Source organism: Mycena indigotica (genome assembly GCF_014461135.1).
Source record: "Mycena indigotica strain 171206Taipei chromosome Unknown Mind.scaff0002, whole genome shotgun sequence".
NCBI classification, from domain to species: domain Eukaryota; kingdom Fungi; phylum Basidiomycota; class Agaricomycetes; order Agaricales; family Mycenaceae; genus Mycena; species Mycena indigotica.
In genome coordinates, this window is record NW_023503001.1 from 4750522 (window position 1) to 4766309 (window position 15788).

At 50.7% G+C, this 15788-nt stretch overlaps 7 protein-coding genes across 7 annotated transcripts; 3 read left to right on the forward strand and 4 right to left on the reverse strand.

The window, feature by feature from the left end:
- Nucleotides 1-166: 166 nt before the first annotated feature.
- On the reverse strand, nt 167-2974 carry MIND_00258500 (RNB domain-containing protein; the record flags this gene model as incomplete). The annotated part of the gene is made up of 2 exons (XM_037359463.1): nt 167-2609; nt 2658-2974. 2 exons carry the CDS (start codon nt 2972-2974, stop codon nt 167-169), a joined length of 2760 nt encoding a protein of 919 aa, XP_037224558.1.
- A 91-nt stretch (nt 2975-3065) lies between these two features.
- On the forward strand, nt 3066-3990 carry MIND_00258600 (uncharacterized protein; the record flags this gene model as incomplete). The annotated part of the gene is made up of 4 exons (XM_037359464.1): nt 3066-3169; nt 3222-3537; nt 3578-3763; nt 3805-3990. The coding sequence occupies 4 exons, from the start codon at nt 3066-3068 to the stop codon at nt 3988-3990; spliced, it is 792 nt and encodes a 263-aa protein (XP_037224559.1).
- A 71-nt stretch (nt 3991-4061) lies between these two features.
- On the reverse strand, nt 4062-5434 carry MIND_00258700 (Eukaryotic translation initiation factor 5; the record flags this gene model as incomplete). The annotated part of the gene is made up of 4 exons (XM_037359465.1): nt 4062-4103; nt 4150-4380; nt 4424-5324; nt 5376-5434. 4 exons carry the CDS (start codon nt 5432-5434, stop codon nt 4062-4064), a joined length of 1233 nt encoding a protein of 410 aa, XP_037224560.1.
- A 19-nt stretch (nt 5435-5453) lies between these two features.
- MIND_00258800 (uncharacterized protein) lies at nt 5454-6977 on the reverse strand (the record flags this gene model as incomplete). The annotated part of the gene is made up of 3 exons (XM_037359466.1): nt 5454-5459; nt 5516-5660; nt 5848-6977. 3 exons carry the CDS (start codon nt 6975-6977, stop codon nt 5454-5456), a joined length of 1281 nt encoding a protein of 426 aa, XP_037224561.1.
- A 2722-nt stretch (nt 6978-9699) lies between these two features.
- On the reverse strand, nt 9700-10809 carry MIND_00259000 (uncharacterized protein; the record flags this gene model as incomplete). Its single annotated transcript, XM_037359467.1, has 3 exons — nt 9700-10269; nt 10317-10608; nt 10655-10809. The coding sequence occupies 3 exons, from the start codon at nt 10807-10809 to the stop codon at nt 9700-9702; spliced, it is 1017 nt and encodes a 338-aa protein (XP_037224562.1).
- Nucleotides 10810-10838: 29 nt separating this feature from the next.
- Nucleotides 10839-13578, forward strand: MIND_00259100 (Lanosterol 14-alpha-demethylase; the record flags this gene model as incomplete). The annotated part of the gene is made up of 12 exons (XM_037359468.1): nt 10839-10897; nt 10942-11100; nt 11145-11151; nt 11196-12268; nt 12321-12512; nt 12556-12703; nt 12748-12801; nt 12851-13008; nt 13054-13172; nt 13222-13243; nt 13292-13349; nt 13393-13578. The coding sequence occupies 12 exons, from the start codon at nt 10839-10841 to the stop codon at nt 13576-13578; spliced, it is 2235 nt and encodes a 744-aa protein (XP_037224563.1).
- A 191-nt stretch (nt 13579-13769) lies between these two features.
- On the forward strand, nt 13770-15675 carry MIND_00259200 (Lanosterol 14-alpha-demethylase; the record flags this gene model as incomplete). Its single annotated transcript, XM_037359469.1, has 6 exons — nt 13770-14036; nt 14086-14208; nt 14256-14896; nt 14953-15421; nt 15473-15565; nt 15613-15675. The coding sequence occupies 6 exons, from the start codon at nt 13770-13772 to the stop codon at nt 15673-15675; spliced, it is 1656 nt and encodes a 551-aa protein (XP_037224564.1).
- Nucleotides 15676-15788: the final 113 nt, after the last annotated feature.

The window sequence follows — 15788 nt, forward strand, 5'->3', positions numbered from 1 at the left end:
CACTGACTCAGCATGGTCAGACCAGACTATTCCAGAACCCCAAGTTCGAACAAAGCCTGCGATTTTTCAGACAGACAAATTTCAGGGGTCCTCTTGAAGAGCACCAACCTTCGTGAAGATGAGGGAGGGTAACACATTAATATTATCAGTTAGTTCTACATTAGCCTTACATACTTTTCGGTGTAACGATCAATGTTGGACTGAGGCCCAACTGCACCTCCTTGACTCTCACACGAAGTTCGGCCCCAATTGTCCACGAATCGGCCACAGCCTTGGGTACATCTTTCAACATGGCCTGAACACCGAGTGCCGGGATGTCGACCGGGGATTGCAGCGTGTTGTGGACAATGTTCACTCGCACGGAGGCACTCACTGTCGCTGACAGATCGTTCAAGTCCAGCGCGTCTTGTCGTGGGCCCTCCATATACCGCTTCAGCGCCATCAGCACCCAGTACTTTACGTGGTGCTTGTTGGCGGTTTTCTTCTGGCGGTCTTGGTAGGCAAGGGCGAGTTTGTAGTCATGCATGTAGTCACGTGAGAAAAACGAATCCTTCCCAAGCAGGGCACTGTGGATTTGGTAATGCACGAGCAGATCGCTGAAGCGGCGCAGAGGTGACGTCGCCCGTGTGTATCCTTCGCCCTCCAGCGCTCCAACGGTCCAATGGGGTCCCGGTTCGAGTGTTAAAATCGCGGTGGGTGGGTTGAGAGTGAGCGCGTTGTAGGCTCTTGGGTTGACATAGCCGCGCTCGTCACGCATTGCCCGCAGTTTTTTTAGATTGGCAGCGGTCCCCTCTACCGGCATCGCTGTCCGCCTGAGAACATCAACATCCCTCTCATGACACCATCGCGAGGCGGTCCTGCAGGCCAGCTTCATGCATTCGGCCACTATGCCTGCCGATCCCTTGAAGAGATCGCTGTACGTTTGCACGCTGACGTCGAATGTGGGGAATCCAGAAAACTCGGTTGGCTTCGTAGCCGGACTGGTAATGCCAACGGGACTGGCAAAGTTGATGATGCTGGGGGTGCTGTTGTTTGCCTCGACTACGCCAGTCTTCAGCCTGCGAGCAATGACACGTTGGCAAACAATCCTAAGAAGGCGGAGATTGGCCATATGAGCTTCTGGAATCGGCGCGTATTGCAGCGCTGGCGGTGGTTCCGAAAGCAGAGGGTACTGGATGTGACTTGGCGCGCCGTCCAGAGCCACAGTCACCTGGTCGTAGCTGAACCGTATCAGGTTACGAGCAATTCCGGGCCTCACAACACTCTGTTTAAGATCCCCGTTCACATTCACTTTGGAACTGAATGTCAGAACACGATTTTCCTTCCCCTCAGTCAGAGAGAATCCCGACAGGCCCGATTTCGTCAGGCTATGAGGGAAAAGAGGCCAAGTACGGTGGGAAAAATACGCAGTCTCGCTCTTCTTTGCTGCCATCATCGAGAGTGTGTGTGTTGGGGGGAGTGTGCTAGCTGGATCGGCAATGTGGACATGGACCCAGTATGAATCAGGTTCGTTGGCCACAGGTTCGATGGATATTCCGTCATCAAGTTCTTGAGCGTCAGGCGAATCAATAACATAAATTGGCATCTGAGCAAAGTCGTGGCGAAGATGATCCAGTGGGTCGGTGCGGTATAGGTCTTCCGGCCCCAAAATTTCTCGTTTTGCTGGAGCAGAGTTAATGGACAGCGTGCGTCTAACGAGCCGCTCCACAGGAGAAGTGTCGACAATCTCTCTCTGATCGAGCTCCAGTCTGTCTCGCAAAGAGACAAGGTCTTGCCATGGAGCATACACGCCCAGGTCAACCAAAGTCTGATGCAGCACAACATCATCTGTGGCTGGGACGGACGGATAGAGTTCACGAATGATAAAGTTCCTTCCCAAAGCGTATGGGTCTTCTTGTACGGAACGCCGAGGTTGGAGGGCGCGGCGTAGGAAGTCAATGATCTGCTGGTCATCATGAGTCCATACGTGTTTTGCAAGTTTTGAAGACGGAGTGTCGTTCCGAGTCGCTTCGTGTCGTTGTTTGTTTGCTTCTATGATTGAACGAGCACGGCTGACAAAGCTTTGTATGGGTCCATCAGGAAGACGTCGCCATTCTTGAATCTTGTTAAGGGTCGCGAGATGTGAATGAGGCCTGATGTACACCCTCCCACTAACGAGGTAATCTGCAGCCGGTTCGAAATGCTCCGAGTCCGACATGAGTTGCACATGTGTTGCAAATATTTGAACCAGAGTTGGGTCGCTATAGAGGAGACTTGTGGCTTGGGCTAGATTCGTGGTGGCCCACTGGTCTGACTGTCTCGCCCTAGTTGCAGCATAGATATCAACTCGTCGTCGAGCTGTGTTTTTCACAGCGAGGTCGAGTCTGTTCTGGATCTCGCGGATACTCTGGAGTACTTTGACTCGAGCATTGAGTTGTGCCTTGTCTTCCGCAATGGTTTCCGTTCCACACCTCTCCGCCATTGCAGGGATCACGAGGTTGGGAGAGGCGAAGAATATGTCATTTCGCATGGTCTCCCATACCTCTCCCGAAGCAGTCAACACGACGACAAAAGACCGCGAATCCGCTTTCTTTTCCCCCAGCACAACACCTGTGGAAGATACTTCGTTTCTAGTGGACCATGATCAAGATACTAGAACCGAATGGAAAGGCTCTGACCTTCGCAGTTCAACAAAAGTCCCTGGGATGAACGGTGTATCATCATTGACACTCTCAGTTGGCGCCACTGAATTGAACGTAGTCTTTTGAAGCGACGCCATCCTTGCCGATTCCCGTGTCTTGATGAGAGTCGCATAGCGTTTCTCCTCCTTGTGGATACTTGTCCAACCTGCAGGTGGGTCGGGCAATGCAGCAGTCGTTATGAGCTCGTCGGCAAGACTGTCGAACTCCATGAGCTCTGCATCTGTCAGCCTGCCGGTCGTGCTGCTATAGCGGCGGCGCGGAAGACGACGGCATTGCGACCAGGCTCGCAGCATTCAAAAGAGAAATTCGCCGTCACGTGTCCTTCTGTCTCTCATTGCCACGGGGAGCACGGCGTTGGTCATTTGATTCTTCCCTCTTACTCTCATGGCTCCTCCTTTCACCGAGGCTCGTATCGAGGACAGTCTCAAACGCATACGTGTCCTCTTCGCGGGAGTCTACATCATCGACACCCGCAAGGCCAAACTTGTGTGAGCCGCTGAAACGATTCTGCTTTTACTTGCTCACTCCTGATCTACTCAGCTGGGAAAGCCGATACTACCCAACGTACTTCTTTCCCCACAGCGATCTGTCTCTAGACTACGTCGAACTCACGAAAGAGCATCCTGATGGCGATAAATACGATCTCAAGGTCAACGGCAAAACCGCAAAGGAGGTGGTAACGGTTTACTCGCAGCCAACTCATGAGCACTTGCAAGGGCTCCTCAAGATCACGTTTGCGTACGGCCGAATTTTTTCTTCTGTTCCAAAGATAACGAACCGACACAACATCAGCGCTGCAGATGCTTGGTTTGAAGAGGATGAGCAGATTTTCGTGCATCCAAAGGATCCCTATAAGGTTTGTATCGGTCGCTCCAGTAATGCTCATTAGAAAGTAGCGCGTCGATGTGCTCAGTTCCTCGCGGCATATCCGTGTTGAGGTAGACGGAGTCGAGGTCGCCAATTCCCGCACCCCCAAACTGCTTTTCGAAACTGGCCTCCCCGTACGAACCTATGTCCCCAAAACGGACTGCAGAATGGACCTACTCGTGCCCTCAGAAGCCAAGACAGAATGCCCCTACAAAGTGAGTTCATTCATACGCGGATGTCGTCTTAACATGTTCAGGGCGAAGCACATTATTACCACATTCAGCTTTCGCCCGACAAAAAATTCGAGAACGTGGTCTGGTGGTACCGCAACCCAAATCTTGAGTGTGCGACAATTGGCGGTTTGGTGGCCTTTTACGACGAGAAAGTCGATGTGTTTGTGGACGGTATCAAACAGGAACGACCCAAGAGTCTCTGGTCGTGAATTCTAGTGAGAAGGCGTGTATTCAGTGTCCAGACGTAGAGTAGGTTCCAAATTGTAAGAGTAACAACAGATCAATCCTCATCCGAGTCATCATCGTCAGCTTCTTCAAGCCACTGGGAAATCATGAAAATCGAGGCATGAACGAAAAAATCGACATACCTTCAAGAAAGGCTCACTAGCCTTGCGGACCTTCTTGCTTGTTTCCTTGTCAGTATACTTCTTGCTGACATGGGTTCCCCAGTTGGTGATGACTTCTTCGTCGAGAATGTCATCCTGGTAGAGGGCCATGAGGATCTTGGGGACCTGGGGCAGCAAATCGGGGAACGCAAGCCCAACCAAGCGCTCGATGCCGCCGAGCAACGCTTTCTGATGCTTCTCCGACGTAACCATCTATTCCTTGTCAGCACCCAAAGAAGCGGTAGTGAAAATAGACCTTTTTGAAAAGCGGTGCCAAGTTGGGGATTTCTGTCAAAACATCCTCGGTAAAGATGGTGACGAGAATCAAGACGGTTTTGTGCTTCTTCTCGATTCCGAGTTCCTCCGCCTTCTTGTATATGGCGACGTTGAGAGCCTTCGGGTCCAGTTCCGGAACATCCATGATCCAATTGCCAAACTGGGTATACGGGCTGTTGCCGTCATCGTCGCTGCCTTCATCGTCTCCGTTTGCGAGAGAGGCCGCAGCCAGGCCACCTTCAAGGGCTTTCATGCGAGCTTTGACTGCCTCAGGTGAGGTGTCAGCGGACCAGTCCTCATTGGCCAAAGTCGTCTCCTCATTGAGTTCTGCAGCCTCTGCTTTGATCTTCTTGGTCAGCTCGTCGTCACTGTCTGGGTTTCCATCGGCCGCTTCTTCAGCATTATCGGGCGTAACGTCTCCTCCTCCACCAACGCCAGCGGCCGCGTCACCGTTTTGCGCAGCCTTTTTACCCTTCCTAGCCTTGATTGGTGGGTTCTTCAAGATGAAAGTGACAAGTTTGTGTCGCATCTCAACACCAGTCCTTTCTCCACAGGCCTTGCAGTCACGAATGATATCTTCCGAGCGACCGACTTTGAGGATGATAAGTTCCGTCTCCGGATTTTTGCACGACTTGCACAAGACGAATTTGTCGATGAAGCCATCAAGGAGCTCCCGCAGTCGGTCGGCATTGTGAGCACCGTTGATGATATATTTCTCGTTTTTCTCGTCGCATGTCGTCTGGGCGCCGAGTTCGCAGCCGAAGAATTTGGTTGTGTAGCTGGGAGGACGGCTGAGCGCACGTGCGACGTCAGCCATATTAGGCAGAACCGTCTTGATGCCGTTTCCCTTTCCCTCAATTTTGGTCAGGAGAATGGGCATGCTGGTAGTCACTTCAGTCTCTCATTACCGAAGAACTGAGTATAAGGCGTACCGGTAGCGATAGAACTTGTCATCCACATCGCGGCGGATATTCACGAAACCTGCGGCCATGTTGGGCAATAGTAGTTATTTACCGCTATGAAGGGCGGATGAGCCGACAATAGCAGGTGAAGAGACGAGTGGGGTACTGACGAAAGGGACAGCAGAGTGGGGGAGCAACAGTCTTCTTTTGCCTGCTATAATTGGAGGACGAAGCATGAATCTCTGTCTGGACAGAGAAATGCTGGGGGGTAGAGGAATAGATTGGCTGAGAATGGTGGACGCTTGACTCGAGTTCCTGGGGTGAGGTCGAGGAAAGGATGAGAGAAGTTTTGGCTTACTCAGGGTCACGATGTCACATCTTCACATCCATGCCGAGTCATGTGTTCCGAGGACCAGGGTCAAAACGGAGAGGCCATTGAAACAATTAATTGGTTTATGCTAGTGCTACAGGGAGATACCAAGGGAATATTTAGCAGACCAACCTTACATCCGACGGCTCCTCCGTATTTCCGGCCTGTACAATCTCCGCAGCGTTGTTCACACCTTCACCTCTAAGATTCCTCCGTTGCTTCTCCCGGGTCTCCGGTGCAATGTTAACGTTCCAATGCATCTTGGAAATGCATCGGAAGAGCTCTTTTGCAGGTTGCTCGTCCATACTACAAGCTGGGTAATTGTTCTTTTCGTAGGATAGCAACTCTTCCGGAAACGGTCCGACCAGTGGTGATCGAGCAAAGCGGCTTGTTGATATAAGAGCGAGCGGCGCAGGTCGAAGGGCAAAAACGAGGGAGAAACGGTATGGATCGTCCGATGAGGACGGTGGCAGAACAGAAACTCGGTGAGGTCCAGCAGCAAAGAGATTTCGTGTTAGATAGGTCAGTGTCTGGCCTGAAAGCAGTGTGGCTGTTAGTCGCGAATTCGCGCCATCCTCCACGCTAATCCACTCTCCCGTATTTGCATCACGGGCATCCAGACCAGGGGAAGAGCCAACTACCAACGTCAAAAGACCCAAATCCTTGTGTCCTTCCGCGACAATACGTTTCTCGCTGCCAGTTGGGGGACGATCGTAGCGAAACAGTCTTAGTAAGCTCGACGCCCGATCCTTCCCTTCGAATCCACCCGCCTCAATGCACATGTCGTCGAAGATTCCCAAATCGTCCTCCAGCTCAAGGCTCTCTGCAATATTGTGCATGGTATCAAGAAACAAATGTCCCGTCGCATTCCATGCTGTGTTAGAGGCATCTCTGAGTAGCGAGGGCATTCCTAATTGTCGTCGGATTGTGATCAGCTGTTTCTCTTCAGGTATGTCGAAGAAGCCCTCATCCGAAGCGTCAGCACCAGTTGGCGCAGCAAAACGGGTCTTGTCAGAGGCAGTCGTTGGGAGAGAGAAGTATTCGGCCGAACGGGAAAAGAGAGCGCTGTATAGTTCTTCAAGATCGGGGGGTAGCGGTAGCGATAGCCAGCCCTGAGATGCAAGAGTGGTCAAGTTTTGTCGGACATAGGTGGACAATTCTGATGCATCTTGTGGAAGAGCAGGGGATGAGTGCGTGAGGGGTGGAGGGCCGGGCGGTGGATTATATAGGGTTGGTGGAGGACCTGGTGGTGGGGCATACATGGCTGTCACTGCAGGAGTTCGGGAATAAACGGCCCCCGTTTCGATCGATTATATGGCTAAAATCAATGTACCAAAAAAAGATTTTTTTTTATACCTCTATTTGTGCCAAAAAAGGTTCACTTATATGATCCAGGGCCCTGATATATGTTATATAAGGGCATATTCACCATATCAGTGCATTTTTTTTGGCATAAATAGAGGTGCAAAAAAATTATTTTTTTGATACATTGATATTAGGTGTATAATCGATCGAAACGGGCGCCGTTTATTCCTGAACTCCCGCAGTGTGTAGCCATGATCAAGAGCAAAAGGCTAGATGCACAGCATGATTCGAATTCGACATTATTGAAGAACGGACACGTTACTCTCATCGTACCGCGCAAATGCGGTGCACGACATCTCAACAAGAGCATCGATAATGGGCGAAATATTTGGAGATTGGTCGGAGTCAGAGTACTCCTTCTACGTCTGAACTAGGCAAGTGCAACTTTACCTGCGTGACCGTGACCAATCAGCCTCTGTGCCGGGTATGTCAAGAGGCTTCTCCGGTCGTTATCTTCTGCGGAGCCAGACCAAATGCCAAAAAAGAACAAACGTGGGCTAAAAACACCACGATCTGCGCTCACGACAGTCCTTCTGCCCACGAACGCGTGCAACTGCCTCTTCGTCGCGTTATCATGTTATGTTTTATACGGACCCACGCTCAGTCTAAGGCACTCCCTTGACTGCTACCCCTAACCTTTATGGATGGCGAAAAGCTCCGGCTAACCACAGAAATGTATAACATTCTTACTTGCGGTCTCCAGTCCAACAAATGTCAACAGTGTCATCTTAAGCTCGCTGCACCTTTTAGGAACAAGTGCGTACTCCTGACTTCACGCAAAAATACTTGAAAAATTTGAATCGAAGCCATTCTTGTCTGGGATCACATCCTTACTCTCGGCAAGTACTCGACCATCGTTGGGAGATGGATTGGAGTAATCTTGAACCAGGGGACGAGGTGGAGTTCATCTGGTCCCGCAAAAAGTCCGCCAGCTCAATATGGTTCCTCCTTGTTCGATACCTGGGCCTGTTTGGCAACATACCTGTGGCCCTCTTCAACTTCACGACCGTGCCTCCTCACTCGTTGGTTATTCGACAATCGCGTCACAAGTACCATCTAATTGTCAGAAGCTGCGTCAAATACGCGTTTGCGCATCAAATTCTACTCGTCCTAACCCAGCTTGCGGTGTCTGGTGTGTTTGTTTTCCCTCAGTTCCAAGTTTGCTAGTCTAATAAATTCCCTAGTTGTAATGCTCGTCCGCACATTTGCTTTATACGGCCGCAGCAAGCTACTTCTGGCCTTTCTCCTTGGCGTCGGCGTGTTCTTCATAGCGGTTTCAATCGTCAGTCGCCTCCGTTCTCAACTGGCGGCTCTAATAAATACAACAGTGGGCGGAACATGGGCAACATGCAATCTTTGCAACAGCTCTCCCTGGCTGCCACTTGGGTGTCACGGAGACTACGTATGTCTCGAGTTATCTGGCAACTACCAACCCTAATCTCTCCTTCGCACGCGCGCCAGTGGCTATCGTGCGTCAATCGCCATCCTTTTCCCATCCGTCAACTCATACTCCCTGCTTCCTTCTTCCACAATTGTCAGACCTCTCCGCATCCTGGATCGCACTCTTCCTTTTTGACGCTCTTATATTTACCCTGACGCTCTCCAAAACCATCCAAACACGAAGAGAGGTCGGGTCTGATGTGCCTCTTGCACTTCATATGCTCCTTGTCCGTGATGGTGAGTGTCCAAAGTCTATTTCAATGCTTCTTTTCTCGCGTCTGCGATTATCGGACCCGATGCGCGTTATCGTTCCTCTTGGCTCTTGGTTTCCATTTCGAGCCATCTTCCATTGGACCATTGCTGACCAATATGACTCTAGGCGCGCTATATTTTGCGTGAGTCGCTGTGCCCGCTGGTTCCAACGCCAGTGGCCGGTCTGGTTGGCTGATGATGCGACAGAGCGATGGCATTCGCAAACCTTTCTAATATAGTCACGGACTATGTAAGTGAAAGATACAGATGCATTTTTGGTCCCCGTTCTGATAACGACTAAAGCTATCTGGAGTATGTCTAATCGACGCTACACGCTTGTCCTCCCTGAATCAGCTCTCATAAATAGCCTCTCATTCATGGGTCCCTTTCTACTTTCGCAAACTGGTAACATCCGAACCCTCACGACTCTACCCTGGCCTCACTCGACTTGATAGTGTTTCTGTGTCTCTCATGTGTCGACTGATGTTAAACCTCCACCGAGCTGCCCGTCTAGGAATTATGTCGACCTCACTCGGTTTACCATCACCCTCCACCTCCAGGAACAATAGCATTGGTCCAGATCTCGAGGTGCAGGAAACCACAGGCGCCACAGAGCTGAGAGCAACGACTTTGACTCCCGAAGGGAACGACGAGTCTGGATATAGACATCCATATCATCCATCTGCTTTGGCCGAGTCGATCCAGGAAGTGCCCAGATTCACGAGGGAGCCTGCGTAAAAGAGTCGAGCTTGCACTTATGTATTCCTAGTTTGTAACGATAGACCATCCAGATTCCAAACGCTGACGAGCGGGGTTTCCACTCCACAAATCTGCAACACCGACGAGAAATAAGTCACTCTGAAGGGGGCCAATAGTTTCTTGGGCAATGTTCGCGATCTTCGTCGTTTTGTCTCAATGCAAGTGAAATCAGCCCATTTCAACGTCTTCGTCTTGTTCGACTGCCTTCCAGTCATTTTTGAAAGGTTCCCCGTAGAGCTTGACCATACGTTCGCCCAGGGCTTTGGCCGCTTTGTCGAGCTCTTCGATGCGCGGATCGTGTGAATTCCATTGGACCGTGTCGAGAAACACTGGTCGAAAACGACGGCGTCGGGCAGGTGGCAACTCGTCGGGCAGGTCGTCTTCCGACGACGACGATACCGCCGGCGCTTTTTGCTTTTTGGGCGATTTGACAGGTGACCGTGAACGTGGAGAAGGAGGATCGGGCATACGCGCTTTAGTCGGAGACGGGGCTATGATTTTGGGACGCTTAGAGGGAGAATCTAATAACACAAAGGGCTTTTTCGGGGACATCGACAAGGTACGTTTCTGCGGGGAAGATGTCGAGGCGCGGGTCCGCAGGACAGATTCCATGTCCTTGACCATGTCAGTTGCCTGTGTGATGAACTGCTCTTGAATGACTTTGCGGAGATTGCGCAACTTTCTTGGGTTTGCGTCATATTGAGACTTGAAATCATTGACATCGAGCGGTTCATTGGGCTTTCAAAGGTTGTTAGCTTTCACACAAATTCGAAATATATGCGCACTTGGATTGCGTTGCACACCCAGATGAAAATGGCGATTGTAAGCTCATCGTCGGTCACATCATGCTCCCCTTCCAACTCGTTCTCCACAAGCTTCATCCACTTCAAACATCGAGTTGAGAGGTTGCCACAGTGCTTTGAGCGCAGGGATTCGAACATAAGCGGGGCCCGTTCTGCGGGAGCGTCGTCTAATCCAAGGGCACGAATGACGGTCTCCTGCAGTTTCTTAAACCTTGGTTTGTTAAGGCAAGAGGCCGCTTGGGCCGCTTCAAAAGTCACGTCCGTATTATTGAGGCTACGATTTTCTTGAATACTTCGCTCACCAAGCCAAGAGATCGTACCGAGTTGAAGCAAGGAGCGCACAAACGGCAGGAAGCCCAACAGAATCTGCGATCTCGAAACCAGAGCCGGGACGCGTCTTGTGTTGAGCTTGCAGTAGTAGTCTCTTTGCTTCGCCACTCGTTTTGGCGGTCATGCTGGGCATGAGTGCCTCCATCGCCGTCAAACGGAGACAAGGATGTCACGATGTCACGGAGTTCAACTTTCGACGAAACCGTCGACATCTCGGGATTGCTCATGTCGCGGTATGCAAGTGCAAGGACGAATCCAAGTATCTCACTTGATATAGTTCCAAGCGTGGCCGTCCGAAGAAGTCTAAGGAGGCAGGCGCTGAAGACTATTGGGTCAAGTCCCCTCCGCCTGAGGATGATTGGGGCGTTGAAGACATTAACAAAGAATGGGTATTCAAGATTGTTGACGAAGTCGTCGGGCACGATAACGAAATTCTGTTTGTTTGTTCCATCTATACCCACGAGAAGTTAACTTTTGCAGGTATCAGGTAAGAACTGAACCACATTTTTTACCCCTTCTCAAGAACGATAGCTCCAATGGGAGGATTGGGAACGCGAAGATGGCACGAATACTACCTGGCACACAAATGGCTCTGTGAACATTCCTTTGCCAACCAAAGAATGGGAAGCGGAGCGCAAGGCGAACCTGCCAAGGAACGGCCAGGTCAAGGTTTGGAGTCCTGCTGACGTCGTCAACATGGCCACATGGAATAGAAAGCAAATCGGCGAACCAGTGTCCCAACGAAACGCAGTGCAACTAATGGAGGATCGCAACCGGTTAATGGAATGGATCAATGGTGGAAGCATTGGGCCACACCCACTCAAACCTCGCACTTCTTCAACCCGAAGCCAAAGATCGCCACCCAAGACCCCCAGTCGACAAAATGGCTCAGCAGATAACTTATGGATGCGCCAAAGCAATTCTAAACCAGGTCCCTCCCGAATAAGTCAGGCTCAGGCAGGCCCCTCCACAATCGAAATACCCGACAGTCCTCAAGCTCCAACTCGAACTCGTGCGATTTCTATATCGTCATCGTCGTCGTCGTCCGATATCCAATATTTAGGGTCTGGTACCCCGGAAGCGACGGAATTCTCAAGATCACCATCCAAAGGAAAAGGCAAAGCCCAGCTTAAAATGGCACCTCCTACTCCAAATAAATCGCGTTTGCCCAGCGAAGCATCAACCTCGTCGTCTACCGTTCCGTCGGTTACTCGGACACCAGTCACGCGTAGCAGCAGCAACATCAGCAACAATACTGGTGATGGGAGCTTGCGCAAACGCAGAGGCTCCCCTCTTCTGGAAAGAATGTGCGCCAATGGATGTGGCAGCGAACTTCCGCCTCCAGATGTCAGTCGTGGGGATCTATGCGACACCTGCGTCAAATATCCGAAGCCGTGGAAGAGAATAAAAGTGGCTATCGACGATTCGCCGTCAAAAAAGAACAGTGAAACCCCTGGTATCAAGCGAGACAAGAGCAAAAGCACGAAACCCGAAAATAATAGTTCGACGTCCTGGAAAGTAAAAACCCACATCGACGAGGACAGACCCAAGGCACAGTTACCTCGGCGCAAAGGAAAGGAACGCGCAAGAGTATTTCAGTTGCGGTAGGCTGACGCTCAGTCCTACAAGCGGAGCTGAACACTGCTTTTCATACAGACTAGATCTAGCAGAAAAGTGGACTCTGATCGCCAAAAACGCCGAGCGTGCCGAGGCAATCATGTTCGCCAACGATTTAGATGATGAAGAGTTACCTTCTTCAATCTCACCCACATTCCAATATCTAGAGGACGAGTATACGTGTGACGACGCGTTGTCTGAAGTCCCCCAACTCAGCCAGTTTTACAACAGGTTTGTCATCCAGTATTACGTCCCCAGATCTTAGGGTCTCCAGCACAACCAAACAGCTTGAAATTCCTGGAGCATGTTTCGTCAACTGTGGTTGTCGAACGAGCGACTTGCCCAATGGAGTGGATTGCATCAATGCAGCACATTGCGCATGCCAAAGCGAGAAGAACGGCAGAGGATTCGCCTACACAAATGTGGCTTCATCTGTCCGACTCTAACCTGTACTGATCGTGCTTAGGAACGCTTCAACTTCAACTATGCGCCGAACGAAGTCATCGTCGAGTGTAACTCTGTTTGTTTTTTCGTTTTGGCCCTTTCGATTTTATTCACTTTCGACCTAGTATTGCTCCTGTTCAACTAGATGCGGCAATCGCATTGCTCAACGGCCTCGACAAGTCCCCATCGAAATCTTTAAGACACCCGAATGCGGCTGGGGAGTTCGTTCTACGGCAGACGTCAACAAGGGCCAGGTTTTGGGTTTGTACACGGGGAAACTGATGTAACAAGGCTGTTTTTCCCTTGCAAGCCAGCTAATAAACGATAGACGTCGTTGGGACGCTGAACAACTCACTGGTGCACAAAAAGATTTTTGTTTTGACCTTGATTATCAGGACGATGAGCAGGACCCCGAATGCCTGCTGAGCATTGACTCTTGGCAGCACGGTGCGTTAACTAATTTTTTCCATTGGGCGCTCTTACCTTGAGGATCCAGGGAATTGGACGCGTTTCATCAAGTGAGTTGTCTTTGCTGGCCTGTTCCATGCCCTGAGCCTAGCACGTAGCCATTCCTGCGACCCAAATCTGCTTGTTCAGCCGGTTGTGTATGAGACGATTTTAGAGGTAAGGCGTTGACAAGCAAAGACAGGGTTACTCAAGACTGTAGCAAAACGCTGGCTACCTTGCTTTCATCGCGCGCGGGTTCATTCCTGCCGGAACAGAGTTCAATTTCGATTACAACCCACGAGCCGCACCAGGGAGTCCCAAGAGTCGGAAGAAAGCGCGGGATAAGAACCATATGAAGCAGATGTGTCATTGCGGGTCCGTAAACTGTCGCGGCTTTCTGTGGTAGCCATTTTTTGTGGTACAAAGTAGATTTTGTAGGTCTGGAATATAAGAATCTGGTGCGTTCTGGTGCTGGTGGAATCGGCTGATTCGGGAGCGGTCTTTTCCTTGTCATAAACTTTCACACGCCGCCGAGTGAGAATATGGTTCGATGGCAAAAATGGTTTTATACCAGGAGCTTGGTGTCTTTCGACCACCATGTCTTTCGCCAACAGCACCAATCCTCTTTCCGACACCTGGTCTGGCTATTTAGCCCAGGCGCAAGAGCTTCCCCGTGAACGGTGGCTGCTTCTCGCCTTCATTAACGCACCAATTCTTGCGGTCCTCTTCAACGCGCTCTGGCAAAAGCTCATTCCCCGCAAGACCTCAGACCCACCCCTCGTCTTCCACTGGATACCCATAGTCGGCTCGGCAATATGGTATGGGAACAACCCGATCGGCTTCTTCAAAGCGTGTCAAGAAAAGGTACGTGGCTTGTGAACGCCCTTCCCAACCGACTAAGAGGGGCTTCTAGTATGGGAACGTGTTCACATTCGTGCTGCTCGGCCGCAAGGTCACGGTGGCGTTGACGCCCAAAGGCAACAACTTCATTCTGGGCGGCAAGTCGATAGCTTTCAACGCAGAGGAGGCATACAAAGTTCGTTTCAGCCGCGTTTTTTATCATTATTTCTGACTTTTGTTCAGCATCTAACCACACCCGTGTTTGGCAAGGATGTCGTATATGATGTCCCCAACGAGGTTTTCATGCAGCAGAAGAAATTTGTCAAATTCGGGCTGACAACTGAGACGTTCCGCGCTTATGTGGGGATGATTGAGGACGAGGTGGACAACTTCATGAGTCACGACCAGCGTTTCCGCACGTATCAACAGGACGATATCAACGAGTGGGGCAACTTTGACGCCATCGGCGCCATGGCTGAAATCACCATCCTCACCGCATCACGAACATTGCAAGGCTCTGAAGTTCGGGACAGTTTGGACAAGTCTTTCTCTGACCTTTACACCGACCTCGATGGCGGATTCACGCCTCTGAACTTCATGTTCCCCAACTTGCCTTTGGAAAGCTACCGGAGGCGAGACCGAGCACAAAAGAAGATGAGCGAGTTCTACGTCAACATCATCAAGAAGCGAAGGGAAAATCCCAATGGCGATCACACCTACGACATGATTTCTTCGCTCCTCGACCAGAAATACCGCAACGGCGACGTTCTTCGAGACCACGAAATAGCCCACATTATGATCGCATTATTGATGGCCGGTCAACACACCAGCTCTGCTACTTTGGCTTGGACAATGCTGCATTTAGCTTCAGACCAGGATGTCGCGTTCGTTTTTTCTTTGCCTGTGTGTCCTGCTGCTCAATAACTCATTTGTTTTACAGTAATGCCCTCTATGACGAGCAGGTCAAGCGTTTCGGTAACCCGGATGGATCCTTCCGTGCAATGAGCTACGAAGACTTAAGGCATCTCCCCATCCTCGACGCTGTGATTCGTGAAACTCTCCGTATGCATCCGCCCATTCACAGTATCATGCGTCAAGTCCGAGAGGACGTTGTGGTGCCTGCCACTCTGGCTGCGCCATCGAAAGACGGTGTCTATGTTGTCCCCAAAGACCATTACGTTCTTGCTTCCCCCCTCATGTCACAACTCGACCCCGACACCTGGAGAGACGCCGACAAATGGATGCCTTCGCGGTGGTATGATGAGGAGGGCATGGCTGCGCAGGCCCTCAAGACATACGTAGACGATGGTGGGGAGAAGATCGACTTCGGGTTTGGCGCCGTTAGCAAAGGCACTGAAAGTCCATATCAGCCATTCGGCGCCGGAAAGCATCGTTGCATTGGTGAACAGGTCAGTATTCCTTCTCCAATTTCGGACCTCTTGATTCTGATTGGGATGTAGTTTGCGTACCTCCAGATTGGCACTATCATCGCTACCATCATGCGCAAGGTTGAACTCCGTCTACCAAACCCCGTGCCAGAGCACAACTACCACGTATGTCACCTTTTTTGTGTCGATGTTGTTCCTCACCATCCTTGCAGACCATGATCATGATGCCCAAGGACCCGAAAAGTATTCATTACCGCCGCAGGAGGTTCAACTAGAGATACAATATACTTAATAGATTAATATCCCTGCACCTTGGTTCAGTCAAAGCAAGAGAGAGTTACCGTGACGGTGCACGGGAGCTGTGACACTGGATCAATTTCTTCCTTGA